Here is a 19,695-nt window from a genome sequence, read left to right on the forward strand (position 1 = left end):
TCCTTCATTCCCAATTTGGATGCCTTTTATTTTTCTCTCTTGCCTGATTGTTCTGGTTAAGACATCCAATACTATTTTGAATAATGGTGGTGATAGGGGGCAACCCTGTCCTGTTGCTAATTTTAGAGGAAAGGCTTTCCGCTTTTCACCATTAAGTATATTAGCTGAGTGTTTGTCATATATGGCCTTTATTATGTTGAGGTATTTTCCTTCTATACCCATTTTATTAACTGTTTTAATCACAAATGGATGTTGTGTCTTGTCAAATGATTTTCTGCATCTATTGATATAATCACATGATTTTTTATATTTTATTTTATATTTTTAATTATTTTTTATTATGAAATATACATTTTTAGAATTAGTTTTAGCTGTACAACACAGTGCAATAGTTATACTTTTTACCCCTTGAAGTGACAACTCCCCTCCCCCAATCCGCCTCCCCACTTCCCCCAATATCATACATATCTATTACAATTCCATAGACTCCACTCCCACACTATACTCCACGTCCCATGACTATATATATATATATATATATTCACTTATAATTGACATACAATATTATACAACATCAGCTTCAGGTGTACAGTGCAGTGTTCAAGCCTCTTCCCCATCCATGATGCAAGACATGTGACCACATGACATCTTACAAAATATTTACAACATTATTAATTATATTCCCCGAACTGTCTTTCATGTCCCTGTGGCAATATTGTAGTTGTGTATTTATCTTGTCTAACCACTTCCCCTTCTCCCTCATCCCCACCCACTCCCAACTAACAGCCATCAGTTGTTCCTCTATATCTCTGAGACCACTTCTGTTTACTTTCCTTGTTCATTCAGTTTTTTAGATTCCACATATAAGTGAAATCATATGGTATTTGTCTTTCTCCAACTGACTTATTTCAGTTAACGTAATGGTCTCTAAGTCCATCCGTATCATCCCAAATGGTACGATTTAATTCTTCTTTATAGTGGAGTAATACTCCATTGTATAAATGTACCACAGTTTCTTAATCCAGTTGTCTACCAATGGGCATTTCTGCTGTTTCCAAGTCTTGGCTATTGTAAATAGCACTGCAATAAACATAGGGGTGCATATATTTTTTTGAATTAGTGTCTTGGGTTTCTCTAGATAGATACCTGAGAGTGGAATTGCTGCATCATAAGGCAGTTCCATTTCCAGTTTTTTGAGATACCTCCATACTGATTTCCATAGTGGCTGCACCAACCTGCAATCCCACCAGCAATGCACCAGGATTCACTTTTCTCCACAACCTCACCTACACTTGTTGTTTCTTGATTTATTGATGATAGCCATTCTGACTGGGGAAAGGTGGTAGTTATCTCATTGTGGTTTTTATTTGCATTTCCTTAATGATTAGTGAGATTAAATATTTTTTCATATGCCTGTTGGCCATTTGTATGTCCTCTTTAGAGAAGTGTCTCTTCATATCCTGTGCCCATTTTTTAATTGGGTTATTTTTGGGGTTTTTTTGGTGTTGAGTTGTTGAATGAGTGTTTTATACATTTTGTGTGGTAACCCCTTATCAGATATACTGTTAACAAATATCTTCTCCAATTCAGTAGGCTGCCTTTTTGTTTTATTGATGGTTTCCTTTGCTGTGAAAAAACTTTTAAGTTTGATGTAATCCCATATGTTAATTTGTTCTTTTACTTCCCTTGCCTGAGGGAATATATCAGTAAAATTATGGCTTAGGGTAATGTCTGCAAATTTACTCCCTATATTTTCTTCTAGGAGTTTTATGGTTTCAGGTCTTACATTTAAGTTTTAATCCATGTTGAATTTGTTCTTATATATGGCATAAGGAGGTGGTCCAGTTTCATTGTTTTGCACGTGTCAGTCCAATTTTCCCAGCACCATTTATTAAATAGACTATCTTTACCCCAATGTAAATTCTTGCTTCCCTTTTCATAGATTAAATGACCATATATGAAAGGATTTATTTCTGGGCTCTCTATTCTGTTCCATTGATCTATGTGTGTTTTTATGCCAGCACCATGCTGTTTTGATTACTATGGCTTTGTAGTATGATTTGATGTCGTTTAGCGTGATACCTTCCACTTTGTTCTTATTTCTATAGATTGCCATGACAATTTGGGGTCTTTTATGGTTCCATATAAATTTTAGGGTTATATGTTCTATTTCTAAGAAAAAATTTAATTGGTAGTTTGATTGGAATTGCATTGAATCTATATATTGCCTTAGGTAGTATTGACATTTTAACTATATTAATTCTTCCTATCCATGAACATGGTATGTATTTCCATTTATTTGTATCTTCTTTGATTTCTCTCTTCGGTGTCTTATAATTTTCGGAGTACAGGTTTTTTACTTCTTCGGTTAAATTTATTCTTAAATATTTTATTGTTTTTGAAGCAATTGTAAATGGGATTGATTTCTTGTTTTCTTCTTCTGATTGTTTATTATGGGTGTATACAAATACAACTGATTTCTGAATATTAATTTTGTATCCTGCTACATTACTAAATTCATTTATCAGTACTAATAGTTTTTTGGTGGAGTCTTTGGGATTCTCTATATATAGCATCATGTCATCTGCATACGATGACAAGTTTAACTCCTGCTTTCCAATTTGGATGCCTTTTATTTTATTTTCTTGTATGATTGCTGTGGCTAGAACTTCCAGAACTATGTTGAATAAAAGTGGTGAAAGTGGGCAGCCTTGTCTTGTTCCTGATCTTAAGGGGAAAGCCTTTAGCCTTTCCCCATTGAGTATGATGTTAGCTGTGGGCTTATCATGTATGGCCTTTAGTATGTTCAGATATGATCCCTCTATACCCACTTTGCTAAGAGTTTTTTATAAGTGGCTGCTGGATTTTGTCAAATGCTTTTTCTGCATCTATTGATATGATCATGACTTTTATTTTTTGTTATGTTAATGTGGTGTGTCACGTTAATTGATTTGCAGATACTGAACCAATCTTGCACACCAGGAATGAATCCCACTTGATCGTGGTTTATGATCTTTTTAATGTGATGCTGAATTCAGTTTGCTAATATTTTGAAGATTTTTGCGTCTATGTTCATTGGGGGTTTTGGCCTGTAGTTACCTTTTTTGTAATGTCTTTGTCTGATTTTGGGATCAGAGTATTCATGGACTCTTAAAATGTGCTTGGGAGCCTTCCCTTCTTCTGTATTTTTTGGAATAGTTTGAGGACAATAGGTGTTAATTCTTTTTTGAATGTTTTGTGAAATTTACCTGTGAAGCCATGTGGCCCAGGACTTTTGTTTGTTGGAAGCTTGTTATTGATTCACTTTCTTTGGTAGTAATCAGTCTGTTCAGAGTTTCTGTTTCTTTTTTATTCCATCTTGGAAGATTGTATGCTTCTAGAAATTTATCCATTTCTTCCAGATTGTCTAATTTGCTGACATATAGTTGCTCGTCGTATTTTCTTCAGATTTTCTATATTTCTGTGGTATCTGTTGTCACTTCTCTTTCATTTCTGATTTTATTAATTTGGGTCCTCTCTTTTTCTATATGCGTCTGGCTAAGGGTCTGTCGATTTTGTTTATCTTTTCAAATAAACAACTCTTGATTTCATTGATGTTTTGTATTGTTGCTTTTTTTGGGGGGGTCTCTATTTCATTTATTCGTGCTCTTATCTTTATTATTTTCTTCCTTGTGCTCTATTTGGGCTTGTTTTGCTGTTCTTTTTCCAGTTCCCTTAGACATAAAGATAGCCTGTTGATTTGAGATTTTTTTTATTTCTTTAGATAGGCCTCCATTGCTATGAATTTCCATCTTAGGACTGCTTTCTCGGCATCCCATAGATTTTGGGTTGTTGTGTTTTCATATTCATTTGCCTCGAGGTATCTTTTGATTTCTTCCTTGATTTCATTGTTCACCTACTTGCTATTTAGTAACATGTTATTCAGCTTTCATGTATTTGTGTGCTTTCTGGATTGGTTCTTATAATTGTTTTCTAGTTTCATAGCATTGTGGTCAGAGAAGACGCTTGATATGATTTCAATCTTCTTAAACTTATTGAGACTTGTTTTGTGGCCTAACATGTGGTCTATCTTGGAAAATCTTCCATGTGCACTTGAGAAGAATGTATATTCTGTTGCCTTGCGGTGAAATGCTCTAAAAATATCGAGTGAACCCAACTGGTCTAAAGTGTCATTTAAGGCCACTGTTTCTGTATTAATTTTCTGTCTGGAGTATATGTCCATTCGTGTAAGTGGGGTGTTAAAATCCTCTACTACGATAGTGCTACTGTGGATCTATGCCTCTATGTCAGTCATAATCTATTTTATATATTTAGGAGCTCCTGTGTTGGGTGCATAGATGTTTACTAGGGTTATGTCCTCTTGTTGGATCGATGCCTTTATTATTATGTAGTGCCCTTCTTTGTCTTTTATTGTAGTCTTCGTTTTAAAGTCTATTTTGTCCCAAATATGTATTGCTACTCCATCTTTTTTCTTGTTTCCATTTACATGATATATCTTATTCCATCCCTTTATTTTCAGTCTGTATGTGTCTTTTGATCTGAGATGTGTCTCTTATAAACAGCATAATCATCAGTCCTGTTTTCTTATCCACTCAGCCACGCTATGTCTTTTTTTATTAAAGATTTTTATTGGGGAATTGGGGGATGGGAACAGCGCTGGGAAATTGGGGGAAGGGGAACAGACAAGTTGCTGTCCTTTTGTTCTTCAGTCTAGTTGTGGAGGACGTTGCTTCACTGGCCCAAGTTGGCACCATCATTGCGCTCTTCCCGGGGGAGGCAGATCAGTCGCTGGCTTCTGGACGGCCGCTCACTGCAGTTGCTGGCCTCTCACGCTGGCTGCTGGCTACACACGGTAGCCCATGGCAACACACTGCCATAGGGGCTGCAGCCTACGCTGTCCCGGCGACCCATGGCAGCCCAGCTCCAGGTTGAGCTGTTGTTCAGCATCTTAGCTGTAGAGGGCAGTGTCACTGGCCCTCATATGTGGGATCCGAACCAGGGCCCTCTGGCGTCCCAAGCCAGCCCTTAACCAACGTGCCACTCGGCCGGCCCACTCTGTGTCTTTTGATTGGAGCATTTAGCCCATTCACATTTAAAGTGATTATTCATAGGTACATTTTTATTTCCATTTTGTTATTCGTATTTCTGGTCTGTCTTTGTTAGTTTGTTTTCCCCTTTCTTCTGTTTAAAAATACCCTTTTAACATTTCCTGCAGTACTGGCTTGGTGGTAATGAATTCCTCAAGGTTATTCTTTTCTGAGAAACTCTTTATCTCTCCTTCAATTTTAAGTGATAGCCTTCCTGGATCGACTGATCTTGGTTTTAGGCCATTGTTTTTTCATCATTTTGAATATTTCCTGCTACTCCCTTCTGGCCTGCAGAGTTTCAGTACAAAAGGCAGCCTTTAATCTTATGGGAGTTCTGTTATATGTAACCTGCTGTCTTTCTCTTGCTGCTTTTAGGGTTCTCTCTTTGTCTTTTACCTTTGCCATTTTAAGTATGATGTGTCTTGGTGTGGACCTGTTTGGGTTCAGCTTGTTTGGAACTCTCTGCACTTCCTGGGATTGTACGTCAATTTCCTTCACCAGGGTCGGGAAGTTCTCAGTCATTATTTCTTCAAATACATTCTCGATCCCTTGCTTCTTCTCTTCTCCTTCTGGTATTCCTATGATGCGAATGTCGTTGCCTTGATGTTGTCCCACAGGTCTCTTAAACTATTTCCATTGTTTTTTTTCTTTTTTGTTGTTGTTGTTCCATTTGGGTGGTTTCTGCTATTTTGTCTTCTAAATCGCTGATTTGGAACCTCTGCTTCACCTAATCTATTGGTGATTGCTTCGAGTATGTTCTTCATTTCAGTTATTGTATTCTTTAGTGCTAAATGGTTGTTTTTTATGATTTCTCTATCCTTCTTTATGTCCTCACTAAGTTCTTTAAACATCCTTTTCATCAGTGTTCTAAACTCTGTCTCTGAAAGGTTGGTTACCTCTGTTTCATTTAGTTCCATTTCTAGAGGTTTCTTCTGATCTTTTATTTGGGACATGCTTCTTTGTTTCCTCATTCTGGCTGTCGCTCTGTGATTGCTTCTATGTATTAGGTAGATCACCTATGTCTCTCAGTCATTGCTGGGTGGTCTTACGTAGTATGTGTCCTTTATATTCGGAGTGCACAGTCTCCCTGTTCTCCTGACATGTGTGTTCCAGAGGTGTCACTGTTGAAGTTTCTCTTTAATTGCTTTTGGCTTGTCAGAGGGTGGGAATGACCCTCAGACTGATTAGCTGGAAGATATATCTCTGTTCACAGTGTATGATATGCTGTGTGGAGGTTAACCTCCTCAGAGGAGGCTTTGCCACTGTGGGCTCTTTGCCTGTGGAAAATTTCCTTCGAGAGTGCCACTTGTAGGTTCAAACAGCTAGTACTCTGGTTTTGTCTAACACTGGCCTCTGGGTGTATTGGTTCTGGTGTCTCTTGGGCTGGGATCCCACTCAGAGCCATTACAGCACTGTCTGTTACCAGCTCATAGCTACTGTTAGTTGCCTCAAGGCTGTATGCTGTTGGATGCTGCCCGTGCTGGACCTGGGGTCGTGTAGGGATGGTCTCTGTGTGAACTGAGGGTGGCTGCCAACAATGATGGTCCTGAGACAGTTTAGCAAAAGGCCGAGGGCCCCCTAGGCCTGTTGCCACCTGTCAGATGCTGATGAGGCCCAACTATCGAAAGAGGCTCTTTAGGAGCGTGTGTCTGGCTATTTGACCCAGTGTTGAGGGTGCCCTCGGGGATGTGGCAGTAGCTGGATGGGATGGAGTTTAAGTGAGTTACAAGACGTGATTGGTGGTTTTTAAGATGTTAATGCAGATTCAGGTCTTATGCCAATACCTTGCCTGTGACCCCCTTTTATAGCGTCCCAAGGACACTACAGCCAGCCTCCACCTCATGCTCACAAATTCACAAAAGCTGCTCCCGAGTGGCTGTGGGGCAGGTTTGTGGTCACTGAACACCATGGAGATGGCCCCAGGGCTCTGCGGACCACCTTCTGTTGTAAAAAATTTTAGCCACAGTTTTTGGGTTAGGGCCAGTTACCAGGCACCCCGAGTGCCTCTGGCAATGCAGCTATAGGTGGGCGAGGCAGTGTTACAGGTGCGTAAAGGCTATGGTCAGTGGTTTCTACAAATTCAGTGTAGTCTCAGCTCCTGGACCAGTGCTAGGTCCACGTCCACTTCATAAAACAAAAACAAAGCAAGGCAACCCTACAAGACCAAAAAAAAAACACCCCCTCAAAAACATGATAAACAATGATCAGATAGGAGAAACAAAAATATATAAAAGAGACAAAAACACAAACACAAAAACAGCAGAACATGACAGAAAAACAGTAATGAAAGCTATAACCACACAAGCCCGAGAAACAATAACAACAAAAGGAAATAGACAAAAGAAAAAGGAACAAAAGATGAAAGAGAAAGAAAGGGAAAAAAGAATAATTTTAAAAAGGGAAATGAAAGGAAAACAAAGAAAAAAGAGAAAAAAAAGCCTCTCTGTCTGTTTTAATCTGCTGACCACTTGCTCAGCAACAGAGAGTCTCTGGTCAACTCAACACCAGCCGTGTTGGGTGGAAGGGCCCAACACATAGTCCTGCATTGGCCTCCCTCTCAGGCTCACAGTGAACTTCCCGCAGTTAGCTGCCATGTGCTCTGGAACCGTGCTCACCATCAAAAATCCTCACAGGTTGCTCTGGGCTGTCCACTGGTGCAAAATCCCTCTGTGTCCTGTGGAGGTAGAGGCCAGGCACCAGGGGCTCAGAGTGCCTCCAGCAACATAGCTCAACGTGGGCGTGGCAGGCCCCCATGGCACCACAGGGTGTGGTCACTGGCCCCCACCAAGTCAGAGCAGCATGGGCTCCTGCACCGCTAATGCCCCGGCAGGATCACGCAGGTGCACAGCTCCCGGCCTACCTCTCAGTGTACACACGTCTGCGTGGATTCCACGGACCAATGCGGACCCACACCTGAGCCTCTGTGGGTGGGCCCAACGCTGAAAAAATGGTGCCCTCCTCTACACTACTCGTGTGCAAGCTCCGAACCAGGGGAACAAGGGTCCCAAAACCTCCAGCCCCTTCGCTAAAGATGCTCACTTCAGTCCTTCCCTGCAGGTTCCTGGGCCCCACTCACAAAGCTACTCCCTCCACCAGGGACCCTGTGAGTGCTTGCCAGCAAGCGAGTATGTTTGCCAGCTCCACAGGAGAGTCCCTGGGCCTCTAGCTGCCCTCTGCCCCACTGAGTTGAGCGAAGAGAGTCCTCACTAATTTCTACTGCCAGCTAACGTGGAACCTCTTCTTCCCAGCAAAGTAACTCTAGGCTGGGGAGCTCAGTGTAGGGATGGAGGGTCCCTCCCCCAACAGGAGAAGCCTCTCCACCACTGAGGTGTCCCTTGCAGGGTTCGCCCTCTCTCCATAGGCCTGGAGTAAGCCTGCCTCACATCTCTGCCCCTCCTACCAGTCTCAACGTAGCCTCTTATTTAAATCCTTCGTTTATGGGTTCTGTTCATCTAGTGATCAGATGACTTCCGAGGTTGAATGTTGTATAATTTATTTGTAATTTTGGTGTGATCCTAGGAGGCAGTTGGCACAGTGCCCATCTCTTCCACCATCTTAGCAACAGAGCCTAGGTTTTTTGATCCAGTCTGCTACTCTGTGCCTTTCTATTGGTGAATTCAGTCCATTTACATTTAGAGTGCTCAGTGATATATGAGGGTTTTCTATAGCCATTTTATATTTGTTTTCTGATAGCTGGTTGATGCCATTGTTTCTTTGCCTGTTTGTTTCTGTGCGTTATTTTAGTTTGGTAGTATGCTATAATTTTCCTCTCCTTTTTATGTTATCTGTCTGAATTCTGGGATTGTTTGTTTGTTTGTTTGTTTGTTTGTTTGTTTGTTTTTTTGAGTGGTTACCAATAAGTTTATGTGAAAGAAAGTTTCATACAAAACAGTAGTCCTGTTTCTCCAGCATGCTTCTTATCTCTATTTCCCTTTGCAAATTCAGACCTTTATTCTCTTCCCTTTTATGTTTTTGTTGTCACAAGTTATTCCTATTTATGCTGTGTGTTGATTTCTGAGTTGCAGTAGCAAGTTGCCTTTTTCTTCTCTTTTTCCTTTTTTTAAAATATTATTTTATTTACCCTTTATGTTATGTTTAAGTGTATAGTGCCCTATTCTGTGTAGGGGTTGCCATTTCCTGCTTCTGTCTGTCTATTAGTAATCTTGCTCATGGTTTTTGTATTCTTTTGACTTTGTTTCAGGTCGGATACCCTCCTTCAGTATTTCCTGTAATGCAGGCCATGTGGTGGAAAATTCTCTCATCTTCTGTATGTCTGGAAAGGTCTTTATTCCTCCTTCATATCTAAAGGTTAACTTTGCTGGATATATTATTCTTGGCTGGTAATTTCTCTCTTTCAATAGTTTGAATATTTGATTTCACTCCCTCCTGGCTTGTAGAGTTTCTGCTGAAAAATCTTATGATAACTAATGGACTCTCCTTTATAGGTTACTATCTTCTTTTCCATGGCTGCCTTAAGAATACTTTCTTTGTCATTAATTTTGTTTTTAAGATTTTTATTGGGGAATTGGGAGGATGGGAACAGCACCGGGGAATTGGAGGAAGGGGAACAGACAAGTTGCTGTTGTTTTGTTCTTCAGTCTAGTTGTGGAGGACGTTGCTTCACTGGCCCAAGTTGGCACCATCATTGCGCTCTTCCCGGGCGAGGCAGATCAGTCGCCGGCTTCTGGACGGCCGCTCACAGTGGCTGCTGGCCGCTCACGCTGGCTGCTGGCCGCTCACGCTGGCTGCTGGCTACATACGGTAGCCCATGGCAACCCACTGCCACAGGGGCTGCAGCCTACGCCGTCGCCGGCGACTCACGGCATCCCAGCTCTAGGTTGAGCTGTTGTTCAGCATCTTAGCTGCAGAGGGCAGTGTCACTGGCCCTCATATGTGGGATCCGAACCGGGGCCCTCTGGCATCCCAAGCCAGTTCTTAACCATCACGCCACTCGGCCGGCCCTGTCATTAATTTTTGACAATTCAATATAATGTGCCTTGGAGAAGGCCTGTTGGGATTGAGGTCATTTGGTGTTCTGTTTGCATCTTGGATTCGAGGATCCAGTCTTTCCATTGGTTTGCGAAATTCTTGTTGTCTATTTGTTTGAATAGGCTCTCTGTTCCCTTCTCCCTTTCTTATCCTTCTGGTATGCCCATTGTTCCTATGTTGCTCTTTCTAATGGCGTCAGAAAGTTCTTGTAGAGTTCTTTCTTTTCTTTTAACTCTCAAGTCTCTCTCTTCTTCCATCTGTGTCATTTCCAGATTTCTATCTTTGTTTTCACTAATTCTTTCCTCCATCTGGTCAGCTCCATTTCCTAAGCTGGCTACTTCATTCTTTATCTCTTTTATTGAGTTCTTCAGCTCCAGAATTTCTACCTGGTTCTTTTTTAAAATTTCAATTGCTTTGGTAAAATATTCATTTTGTTCATCGATTTTGATTCTGAGTTCATTAAACTGCCTATCTGAATTTTCTTGCATTTGTTGAGTTTTTTCAGAACTGCAATCTTGAATTATCTGTCATTTAAATCATGTATTTCAGTTCATTTTCTGGAGATTTTTCATTTTCTTTCTGAGTTGCCTCATTACCTTGGTCATTCATGACAATTAATGAATTATTATTTCTCTTCCTGGGCATCTACAGGAGTGGATTCTGCAGCGGGTTGATATGAAGAGGACTTTCTTTTGCTTTCAAGTTGGTGTCACTGGAGCATTTTGTTTTCTTTCGCACTGCAGTATTTTATTTTCTCTTGCCCTGTTCTGGCTTCTCACATGATGGGAGGTTTTCTGGGAGGTGGGCTTCTTCTCTATGATCAGATCTCCTGAGTCTCAGGGCACCTCCCCCATGGGAAAATGTGCTGGGCGATCGGGTTTGGAGTTTCTGAAACCCTAGTTGCTGCCCCTACAGCCTGATGCAGAGCTTGTGTATCTCAGCAACCCTGGTTGCCCCGACAGGGATCCACCCAGAAAGGGGGGTGGTGGGATGGGCTGGATTGGTGGCTGGTGTGTTCGTGTCAGTGAGCAATGGTGACTTCCAGCCCACAGCCCCTTCAGCCCCTTCCCTGTCACCAGAATTAGCTGCACTGTGTTTCTGCAGCTCCAGGACTGTCTCTCCAGTTCTCAGGCTTGTATATATTCTGCTCTTGAATCCAACACTGCTACAGTGTTCTTCCTGAGCCCACTTCTAACATGGAGGGTCGGGAGAGGCGAGCTCTGGGAGGATGTGGGAAGGCAGCCAGGCTCTATGTCTTTGTTTTCTGCCTGGCAGTGAGGGCTTAAACCACGGTTTTCACTCTTCTGTATTAGGCCTTTGCCCGAAGGTCTCTGCCCCAAACGCTGGGTTCAGCAGTATTATTTGCTGATCCCTCAGGCAGTACTGTGGGCCACAGATAGTGCACAGTGCACCTGTAGGCTGAGTCCTTTCCTCTTTGGGCACTGCAGTGAGCTCTGGGCTCCATGCTAAGGCCTGCATCTCTGCATTTCCAACTTCCACCCTCCCTTGTTTGCCCCAATTTGCCTACCTTCAGATGTTTTGATGTGCAGATCTCTCAAATGTGCTTGTGTGTTGTGTAACTGTAGCCTTTGTTGAATTATAGCTGTTCAATTTGTTATAACTTCCAGGGGAAATTTCAAGGAGCATCCTTCATGCCGCCATGTTTGACATCACTATATATTGATAATTTTTAGTTACTTAGGACAAATCTTAAAGAAACTGTTAATTAAATGGTCCTTAATATTAAAAAAAATTCAACGTAATGTGACTGGAGTACATATTTTTTTATCTACATTGATGAGCAGAGGCCAAACCTTATTCATTTACTATCCCAAGCCCTCATATGGCATTTCTGTTGCAAGATAGTTTTTCACGTGGCTGATGAATGAAAATTTATAATGGTTCTTCCTAATTTACAAAGCTCCTTTACATTCATTATTTTTTCTTCATTTAAATTGAGGTATAATCGGCATATAACATTATCTTAGTTTCAAGTGTACAAGATTTGATCCTTGTATACATTGTGAGATGATCACCCCAGCAAGTTGAGTTAACAACCTCACCATACAATAGTTACAAATTTTTTTCTTGTGATTGGAATTTTTAATGTATACTCTCTTAGTAACTTTCAAATATGCAATACAGTATTATTTACTATAGTAAACATGTGCTATATTTCATCCCCATGACTTATTTATTTCATAAATGGAAGTTTGTACCTTTTCTCCCTTTTCACCCATTTCGCCCACTCTCCACCACTGCCTTTGGCAGTAACCAATCTGTCCTCTGTTATCTATGAGCTCAGTTTTTTTGTTTTTCTTTTTTTTCAGATTCCACATATAAGTGAGATCATACAGCATTTGTCTTTCTTAGACTCATTTCTCTTAGCATAATTCCCTCAAGGTCTACCCATGTTGCTGGAAATCCAAGATTCCATTCTTTTTTATGAATAATATTCATATATATGTATATGTATGTATTATATATATGTATGTACATATATATACACACACACAGTCAAACCTTGGATTGCTAGTAACTTGGTTTTTGAGTGTTCCACAGATGAGCAAACATTTCTAATACATTTTAACTTGGTAAAAGAGTGATGTCTTGCAATACAAGTAGTTTGTTTCCAGAACAAATTATGCTCACAAACCCAGGTATTACTATATATAATGTGTGTGTATGTGAGTGTGTGTGTGTATGGTGCCAAATATGTGTACACATTTTAAGAAAGGAAAAAACTGTATTAAAATTGTAATACTAAATATATACTGATAACGAAAGATGAATACAAGTCACCTTTCACTTCTGCAATTACAAGAGGTGCTCAAAGTGGTTACCATCAGCGTCCAGACACTGCTGATTATGGCGAATGACTGCTTGACCAACGTTGACCGAAGTGTCATCCACTTGTATACATTTTTTGGCAGTGTGTGTGTGTGTGTGTGTGTGTGTGTGTGTAGGTGTGTGTAGCATTTTCTTTATCTGTGTATTCATCAGTGGAAACTTAAGTCATTCCCATGTCTTGGCTATTATAAATAATGTTACAATGGACATGGTGGTGCATATATATTTTATAATTAGTGTTTTTATTTTCTTTGGATAAATACTCAGTAATGGAATTGCTGGATCATATGGTAGTTCTCTTTTTACTTTTGAGAGGATGCTCCATACTGTTTTCTATAGTGGCTGCACCAGTTCACTTTCACACCAACATTGCACAAGGGTTCTCTTTTCTCTACATCCTTACCAACACTTGTAATTTCCTGTCTTTTTGATAATAGCCTTTCTAAAATTTGTGAGGGGATATCTCATTGTGGTTTTGATTTGCTTTTCCCTGATGATCAGTTATGCTGAGCACCTTTTCAGTCCTATGCCCATTTTAATTAAATTTACTGTGGTGGCATTGGTTAGTAAAATTATATAGTTTTCAAGTGTACAATTCTATAATTCATCATGTATATATTGCATTGTGTGTTCACCACCCAGAGTCAGTTCCCCTTCCATCACTATATATTTGAACCCCTTTACTCTCTTCTACCACTCCCTTCCCCCTTACCTCTGGTAATAACCACTAAACTGTTGTCTGTGTCTATGAGTTTTTGTGTGTTCCTTTGTTTGTCTTGTTTGTTGCTTTCAGTTTTGTATCCCACATATGAATGAAGTCATATGATTCTCAAGTTTTTCTGTCTGACTTATTTCGTTGAGCATAATAATCTCAAGATACATCTACATTGTTGCAAATGGCACTATTTCATCTTGTATGGCCATGTAGTACTCCATTGTATATAATCATATGTGCCATGTATTCTTTATCCACTCATCCATCAAAGGATCCTTGGGTTGTTTCCGTGTATTGGCCACAATGAATAATGCTTTAATGAACATTAGGGTACACATATCTTGATGGATAAATGTTTTCAGGTTTTTGGGGTAAATACCCAGAAGAAGGATTATTGGATCGTATGGTAATTTTATTCTTCAATTTTTTGAGGAACCTCTGTACTGTTGTCCATAGGGGCTGTCAACAACAAAAAAACAAACAGTCCAATTAAAAAATGGGCGAGGACCTGAACACATAATTCTCCCCCAAAACATACAAACAGCCAACAGATAGGTGAAGAGATGCTCAGCATCACTAGCTGTTAGGGAAATGCAAATCGAAACCACAATGAGATCCACCTCACACCTGTTAGAATGGCTACTATCAACAAGTCAAGTAATAACAAGTGATGGAGAGATTGTGGAGAAAAAGAAACTCTCATACACTGCTGGTGGGAATGTAAATTGATCCTATGCCTATTTTTAATTGAATTGTTTAATTTTTTGCTATTGAGTTGAGTTATTTATGTATTTTGGATATTAACCTCTTATAAGATAAATGATTTGCAATTATTTTCTCTAATTCTATAGGTTGTTTTTTCACCTTGTTGATGGTTTTGTTTCCTGTGAAGAAGATTTATAGTTTGATGTAGTCCCACTTGTTTATTATATTGCACTTTATAGAATGAATTAGATTATATGTGTTAACATGGTTATTAATGTATTCCCAGATATGTTTCATGATAGTTTTGGAAATTACTATGTCTGTACATTTAAAAGTCACTCATTTTTTGAATATATAATTTGTGTATATGGTTTGATTGTGCTGGGTATTTTGAAGGCTACAAAGTTTAACATCTTATCTTTTATATCTGGTAACTTAGATAAGTAGATAAGACATACATTGAAAGTTAACAATAAATAATAACAGTACTACTGAGATCATAAGCTATTACAGGTAACCTCTAACTTACACAATCCTTTAAAAAGCCTGTTATCTACTTCCTACTAATTATAGACCTGATCACTGACCGGAATACCCAGTTCTTTTTATAGCCTTGTAGACTTTGCCCCAGGCTGGGGTCAGTAGAAGCAAGAGAGGAAGAGGCAAAGTAAAAGCTCCTCTCTCTCCCCCATACCTCCATATACCCCTACCTATCACTGTTATCTACACTGTGAAATGCTCAGAGTAGATTTGGTGAAGAAAAATCCACTGTGCCTATGTGCATGCATTTAAACTGTGTCATTTTCTACCTCACAACCTAAATGTGGTATTCCCCTGAATTTTTTCCTCATTAAAACAGAAATCTGTTTTCACCAGAAATAAGGGTAAAATTAATCATTAAAATAACAGTGATTTTAAGGAAATAAAAAATAACAGTGATTTCATCTTTTCTTATGGCAGAATAGTGCCACTTGCAACAACATGGATGGATCTTTAGATTATTATGCTAAGCAAAATAAATCAGACAGAAAAAGTCGAGAACCATACGATTTCACTGATATGTGGTATATAAAACTGAAAACCGGAAAAGAACAAGAAAAATAAATGAAGAAACAAAACTCATGGACACCGACAGTAGTTTATTGGTTGCCAGAGGGTGAGAGGGAGGGGAGTGGTAGATGAGGGTAAAGGGGATCAAATATATGGTGATGGAAGGAGAACTGACTCTGGGTGGCGAACACACAATGTGATATATAGATGATGTGTTACAGAATTGTACAACTGAAATCTATGTAACTTTGCTAACAATTGTCACCCAAATAAACTTTGATTAAAAAAAATAGCAGGACCGGCCGAGTGGCTCAGTTGGTTAAGAGCACGCTTAAGAGTTTGAGCTCTGAGCAACAGCGGTTCGATTCCCGGCCCGAGCTGAGCAGCTGCTGAGCTGCCAACAGGTGGCGATGGCTCAGCTTAAAAAAAAAAGTAAAAAAAAAAATAGCAATGATCATTATCATTATAATATATAATCATATATATGTACACAAAAGTATAATTTTTCTAAGTAATTAACCTGTATCTTAGTTATGCATCGCGTTAAAAACACCATGTGTGTCATATGGTAATTTTAGTAGTATTCAAGCTAAAAATAAAATTCTAGTTTTTAATTTTCCATTTTATTAAAAAAATATATCCTAAACTATAGATGTATTCTGTCTGTTTCTAGTTATTAACCTTGAAACTTTACTGTTCACAACCAGTGCCTACAAAACTCTTGTATTGAATGTATACCCATCTGTATTAATTATGGATATAATTGGGACAGGTAATTATAATCCCAAGTTACTAAATTAAAAAGCAAAGCATTACTTTTCAGAGGAATTTTTCATATAAACATTTATACCATACCAGTGCTTAATATTAACACTCAAATAAGAAAATAGGCATAGAAAATAGTCTGACTTATTTTTTACAGGGTCAATCATAGGATTTTTTTTTCTATAAGGTAAATGTAGTTACTTAATTTTTAAAAATTGGAATAGCCTCTAACTTGTTTTTTGCATGCTATATTTTAGAACAAGTCAATCAGGAACATTCAGTATAACTTAGATCATTGTAATAACTACTTATTGCTGTTTTAACTCAGTACTTTTATTAGTTTTGGGAGATATTTATTTCTATAGAAGATAAAAAAGATTAAATCATTGCCCAATCCTCAGTTTAGTCCTATTAACTTGGAGTCTTTCTCTTGGCTTTGATTGATTCCTTTCCTTTTCACATGTGATTAAATGTTTTATTCTTTTTGTTATCAAGCATTACTATAGAAAATTCAGTGTATTCATCAACTGAAATTTGAGCTTAAAAAAGTCTTTTGTAATATTGTAGTATTATGAATTCCTGGTGAGTAAGAAGTATGTGTTCAACATCGTCATCTTATAATTCAATCTAGTATTTTATCTTGTAATAAATTTTCAGCAAGTCTCTTGCTAGGTTTAAGAAACCGAGAAAGTAGTCTGAGAATATGGAATAAAGTTAGGAAAGCAGAAGTAGTATATTAACCACACTGAAACCTTGCTGTTGACGCTCCCTTCAACCTCCTGCCTCAGTAAGGTTTGTTTGTTTGGTTTTTAATGCCGGAATAAAAAAATCAAGGCATAGGCAGCCTGCATAGAAGCAACTCAACAATCATGGTAAACTGACACACAGTTGCTCTCAGCTTGCCTCCGCTAGCAGAACTGACAACATGAGAGTCTTGCTTCAAAATTTATTTTTTCTCTGAATTAAAGTTTATTGGGGTGACAATTGTTAGTAAAGTTGCACAGGTTTCAGGTATACAGTTCCGTTATACATCATTTGTATATCAAATTGTGTGTTCACCACCCAGAGTCAGTTCTTTTATCACCATATATTTGACCCCATTTACCCTCATCTACCACCACCCCTCCCCCCTTACCGTCTGATAACTACCAAACTATTGTCTATGTCTATGAGGTTTGTTTCTTCATTTGTTTTTCTTGTTCCTTTGTTGCTTTCAGTTTTATATACCACATATCAGTGAAATCATATGGTTCTTGACTTTTTCTGTCTGACTAATTTCACTTAGCATAATAATCTCAAGATCCATCCGTGTTGTCACAAATGGCACTATTTCATCTTTTCTTATGGCAGAATAGTATTCCATTGTGTATATATACCACATCTTCTTTATCCAATCATCTATTGAAGGATACTTTGGTTGTTTCCATGTCTTGGCCAACATAAATAAAGCTGCAATGAATATTGGAACACATGTACCTTGAGCAGTAAATGTTTTCAGATTTTTGGGGGTAGATACCCAGCAGAGGGATTGCTGGGTCATATGGTAATTCTATTCTTAATTTTTTGAGGAACCTCCACACTGTCTTCCATAGCGGCTGCACCAATCTGCATTCCCATCAAGTGTTTGAGGGTTCCCTTTTCTCCACAGCCTCTCCAACACTTGTTATTATTTGTCTTATTGATGATAGACATTCTGACTGGTGTGAGGTGATATTTCATTGTGGTTTTTATTTGCATTTCTCTGATAATTAGTGATGTTGAGCATTTTATCATATATCTATTGGCCATCTGTATGTCCTCTTTGGAGAAATGTCTATTCGGGTCCTCTGCCCATTTTTTAATTGGATTGTTTGTTTTTTGTTGTTGTTGAGTTGTATGAGCTCCTTATGTATTTTGGATATTAGCCCCTTGCCTCTTTATTTTGTCAATGGTTTCTTTTGCTGTGCGAAAGATTTTTACTTTGATATAGTCCCATTCATTTATTTTAGCTTTTACTTCCCTTGCATTTGAAATCAAATTCATAAAATAGTCTTTGAACCCAAGGTCCATGAGTTTAGTACCTATGTTTTCTTTTATGCAGTTTACTGTTTCAGGTCTTATGTTTAGGTCTTTGATCCATTTTGAGTTAATTTTGGTACACGATGACAGATAGTAGTCTAGTTTCACTCTTTTGCATGTGGCTTTCCAATTCTCCCAGCACCATTTATTGAAGAGGCTGTCAGCTTGTACTACAGGGCAACAATAATCAAAACAGTAAGGTTTTGGCAACAAAACAGACACACAGACCAATGGAATAGAATTGAGGACCCAGAAATAAACCCACATTAATATGGACAGATAATTTTTGACAAAGAAGCCAAAAACATACAATGGAGAAAAGAGAGCCTCCCGAAAATCTTTTTTTTTCTGATTCTATTATAGGTCTTCAGTTCCCAGGGTATATTACTCAATTAAATATTATTTTACAAAATTTGTTAACATGATATCTGGTACATAATAGGTGCTGAATAATTATTTGCTGAATTAATGGATGTCATAATGTGTAGGGAAGGAATTACATTCTGCCTCAGAAACTAGATGTGTTAAATTGTACATAAATGACAAACTAACTTTATAGAGAACAATCAAGAAGTAAAGTGGTCTTTTATCTCGATTTAGTTCCCTTTGTTTTCCATATTTTATTTATATATTAGAGGGGTATCATATATAATTAATAAGTCATCCTTTTGAAGGAGATTTATGTCCAAGAAAAAGACTGTTTTGTATTTGTTCAAGCTACTTTTAGCAAAGATTAACAAAATTTTGTTTTAAGCTTAAATTCCACCAGTACTGAGTGGTAGTCCCATCTCTAAAGGTTATTATTCCCATGAAATTCACTTAATTTGAATTTGTCACTGATTATAAAAGAAATATGTTTATTTAAGAGAATTTAGAAAATATAGAAAAAGTATAAAGAAGATAATTACAAATCTCCATAAAGCCGTTAACAGAGAAAATAAAGTCTCTGTTTAACACTTTGTAGTAAAAGTTTATTTTGAAAGTGAATTTAATTCTTTCCTCACTTCAATAAGGATTATCTTTTGGACATTCAATTTACATTTTGTAAGTGGTTGTTTGATTTTTAAAGTTAATTAAACTATTCCTCATTAATCTGTGCTATTTTGTAGTGAATGACTTGAGTTGGTTAGTTTATAGGTCAGTTATGTCTATCTCATTGTGTCTTCAACAGGTCGAGAAAGCACACGCACTAGTATGCACGGGAAAGCCAGAAAAACTATAAGTCATAGGTGGGAAAGTCAGCTGTGGAGAGAGAAGAAGTTTGGCTTAATAGAGCACCTGCATTACAGCTATGTTTATCCTGAAAGTGTTCCACGGAAATTTACTTTTGAACACAAAAATTTTCTTATTCAGCAGTATAATTCTCAGCCTGCGAAATACACACCGCCAAAAGAAACGCCCCCCAAACTTAATGATTTTAAGAGTGCCCGAAGCCTTGGACATTTTGAAGTAACCATCCTAGGTAAGTCAACTGTT

At 38.4% G+C, this 19,695-nt stretch overlaps 1 protein-coding gene across 1 annotated transcript in view; it reads left to right on the top strand.

The window, feature by feature from the left end:
- Positions 1-19,695, top strand: part of RADX (RPA1 related single stranded DNA binding protein, X-linked) — a 68,143-nt gene that overhangs the window by 39,460 nt on the left and 8,988 nt on the right. The window contains exon 12 of the mRNA XM_019661489.1: positions 19,391-19,681. Coding sequence (XP_019517034.1) covers positions 19,391-19,681 — 291 coding nt within the window. The remainder of the gene's footprint in view (positions 1-19,390; positions 19,682-19,695) is intronic.

The sequence above is a fragment of the Hipposideros armiger genome, unplaced genomic scaffold, assembly GCF_001890085.2.
Source record: "Hipposideros armiger isolate ML-2016 unplaced genomic scaffold, ASM189008v1 scaffold_350, whole genome shotgun sequence".
In the NCBI taxonomy this organism is placed as follows: Eukaryota; Metazoa; Chordata; class Mammalia; order Chiroptera; family Hipposideridae; genus Hipposideros; species Hipposideros armiger.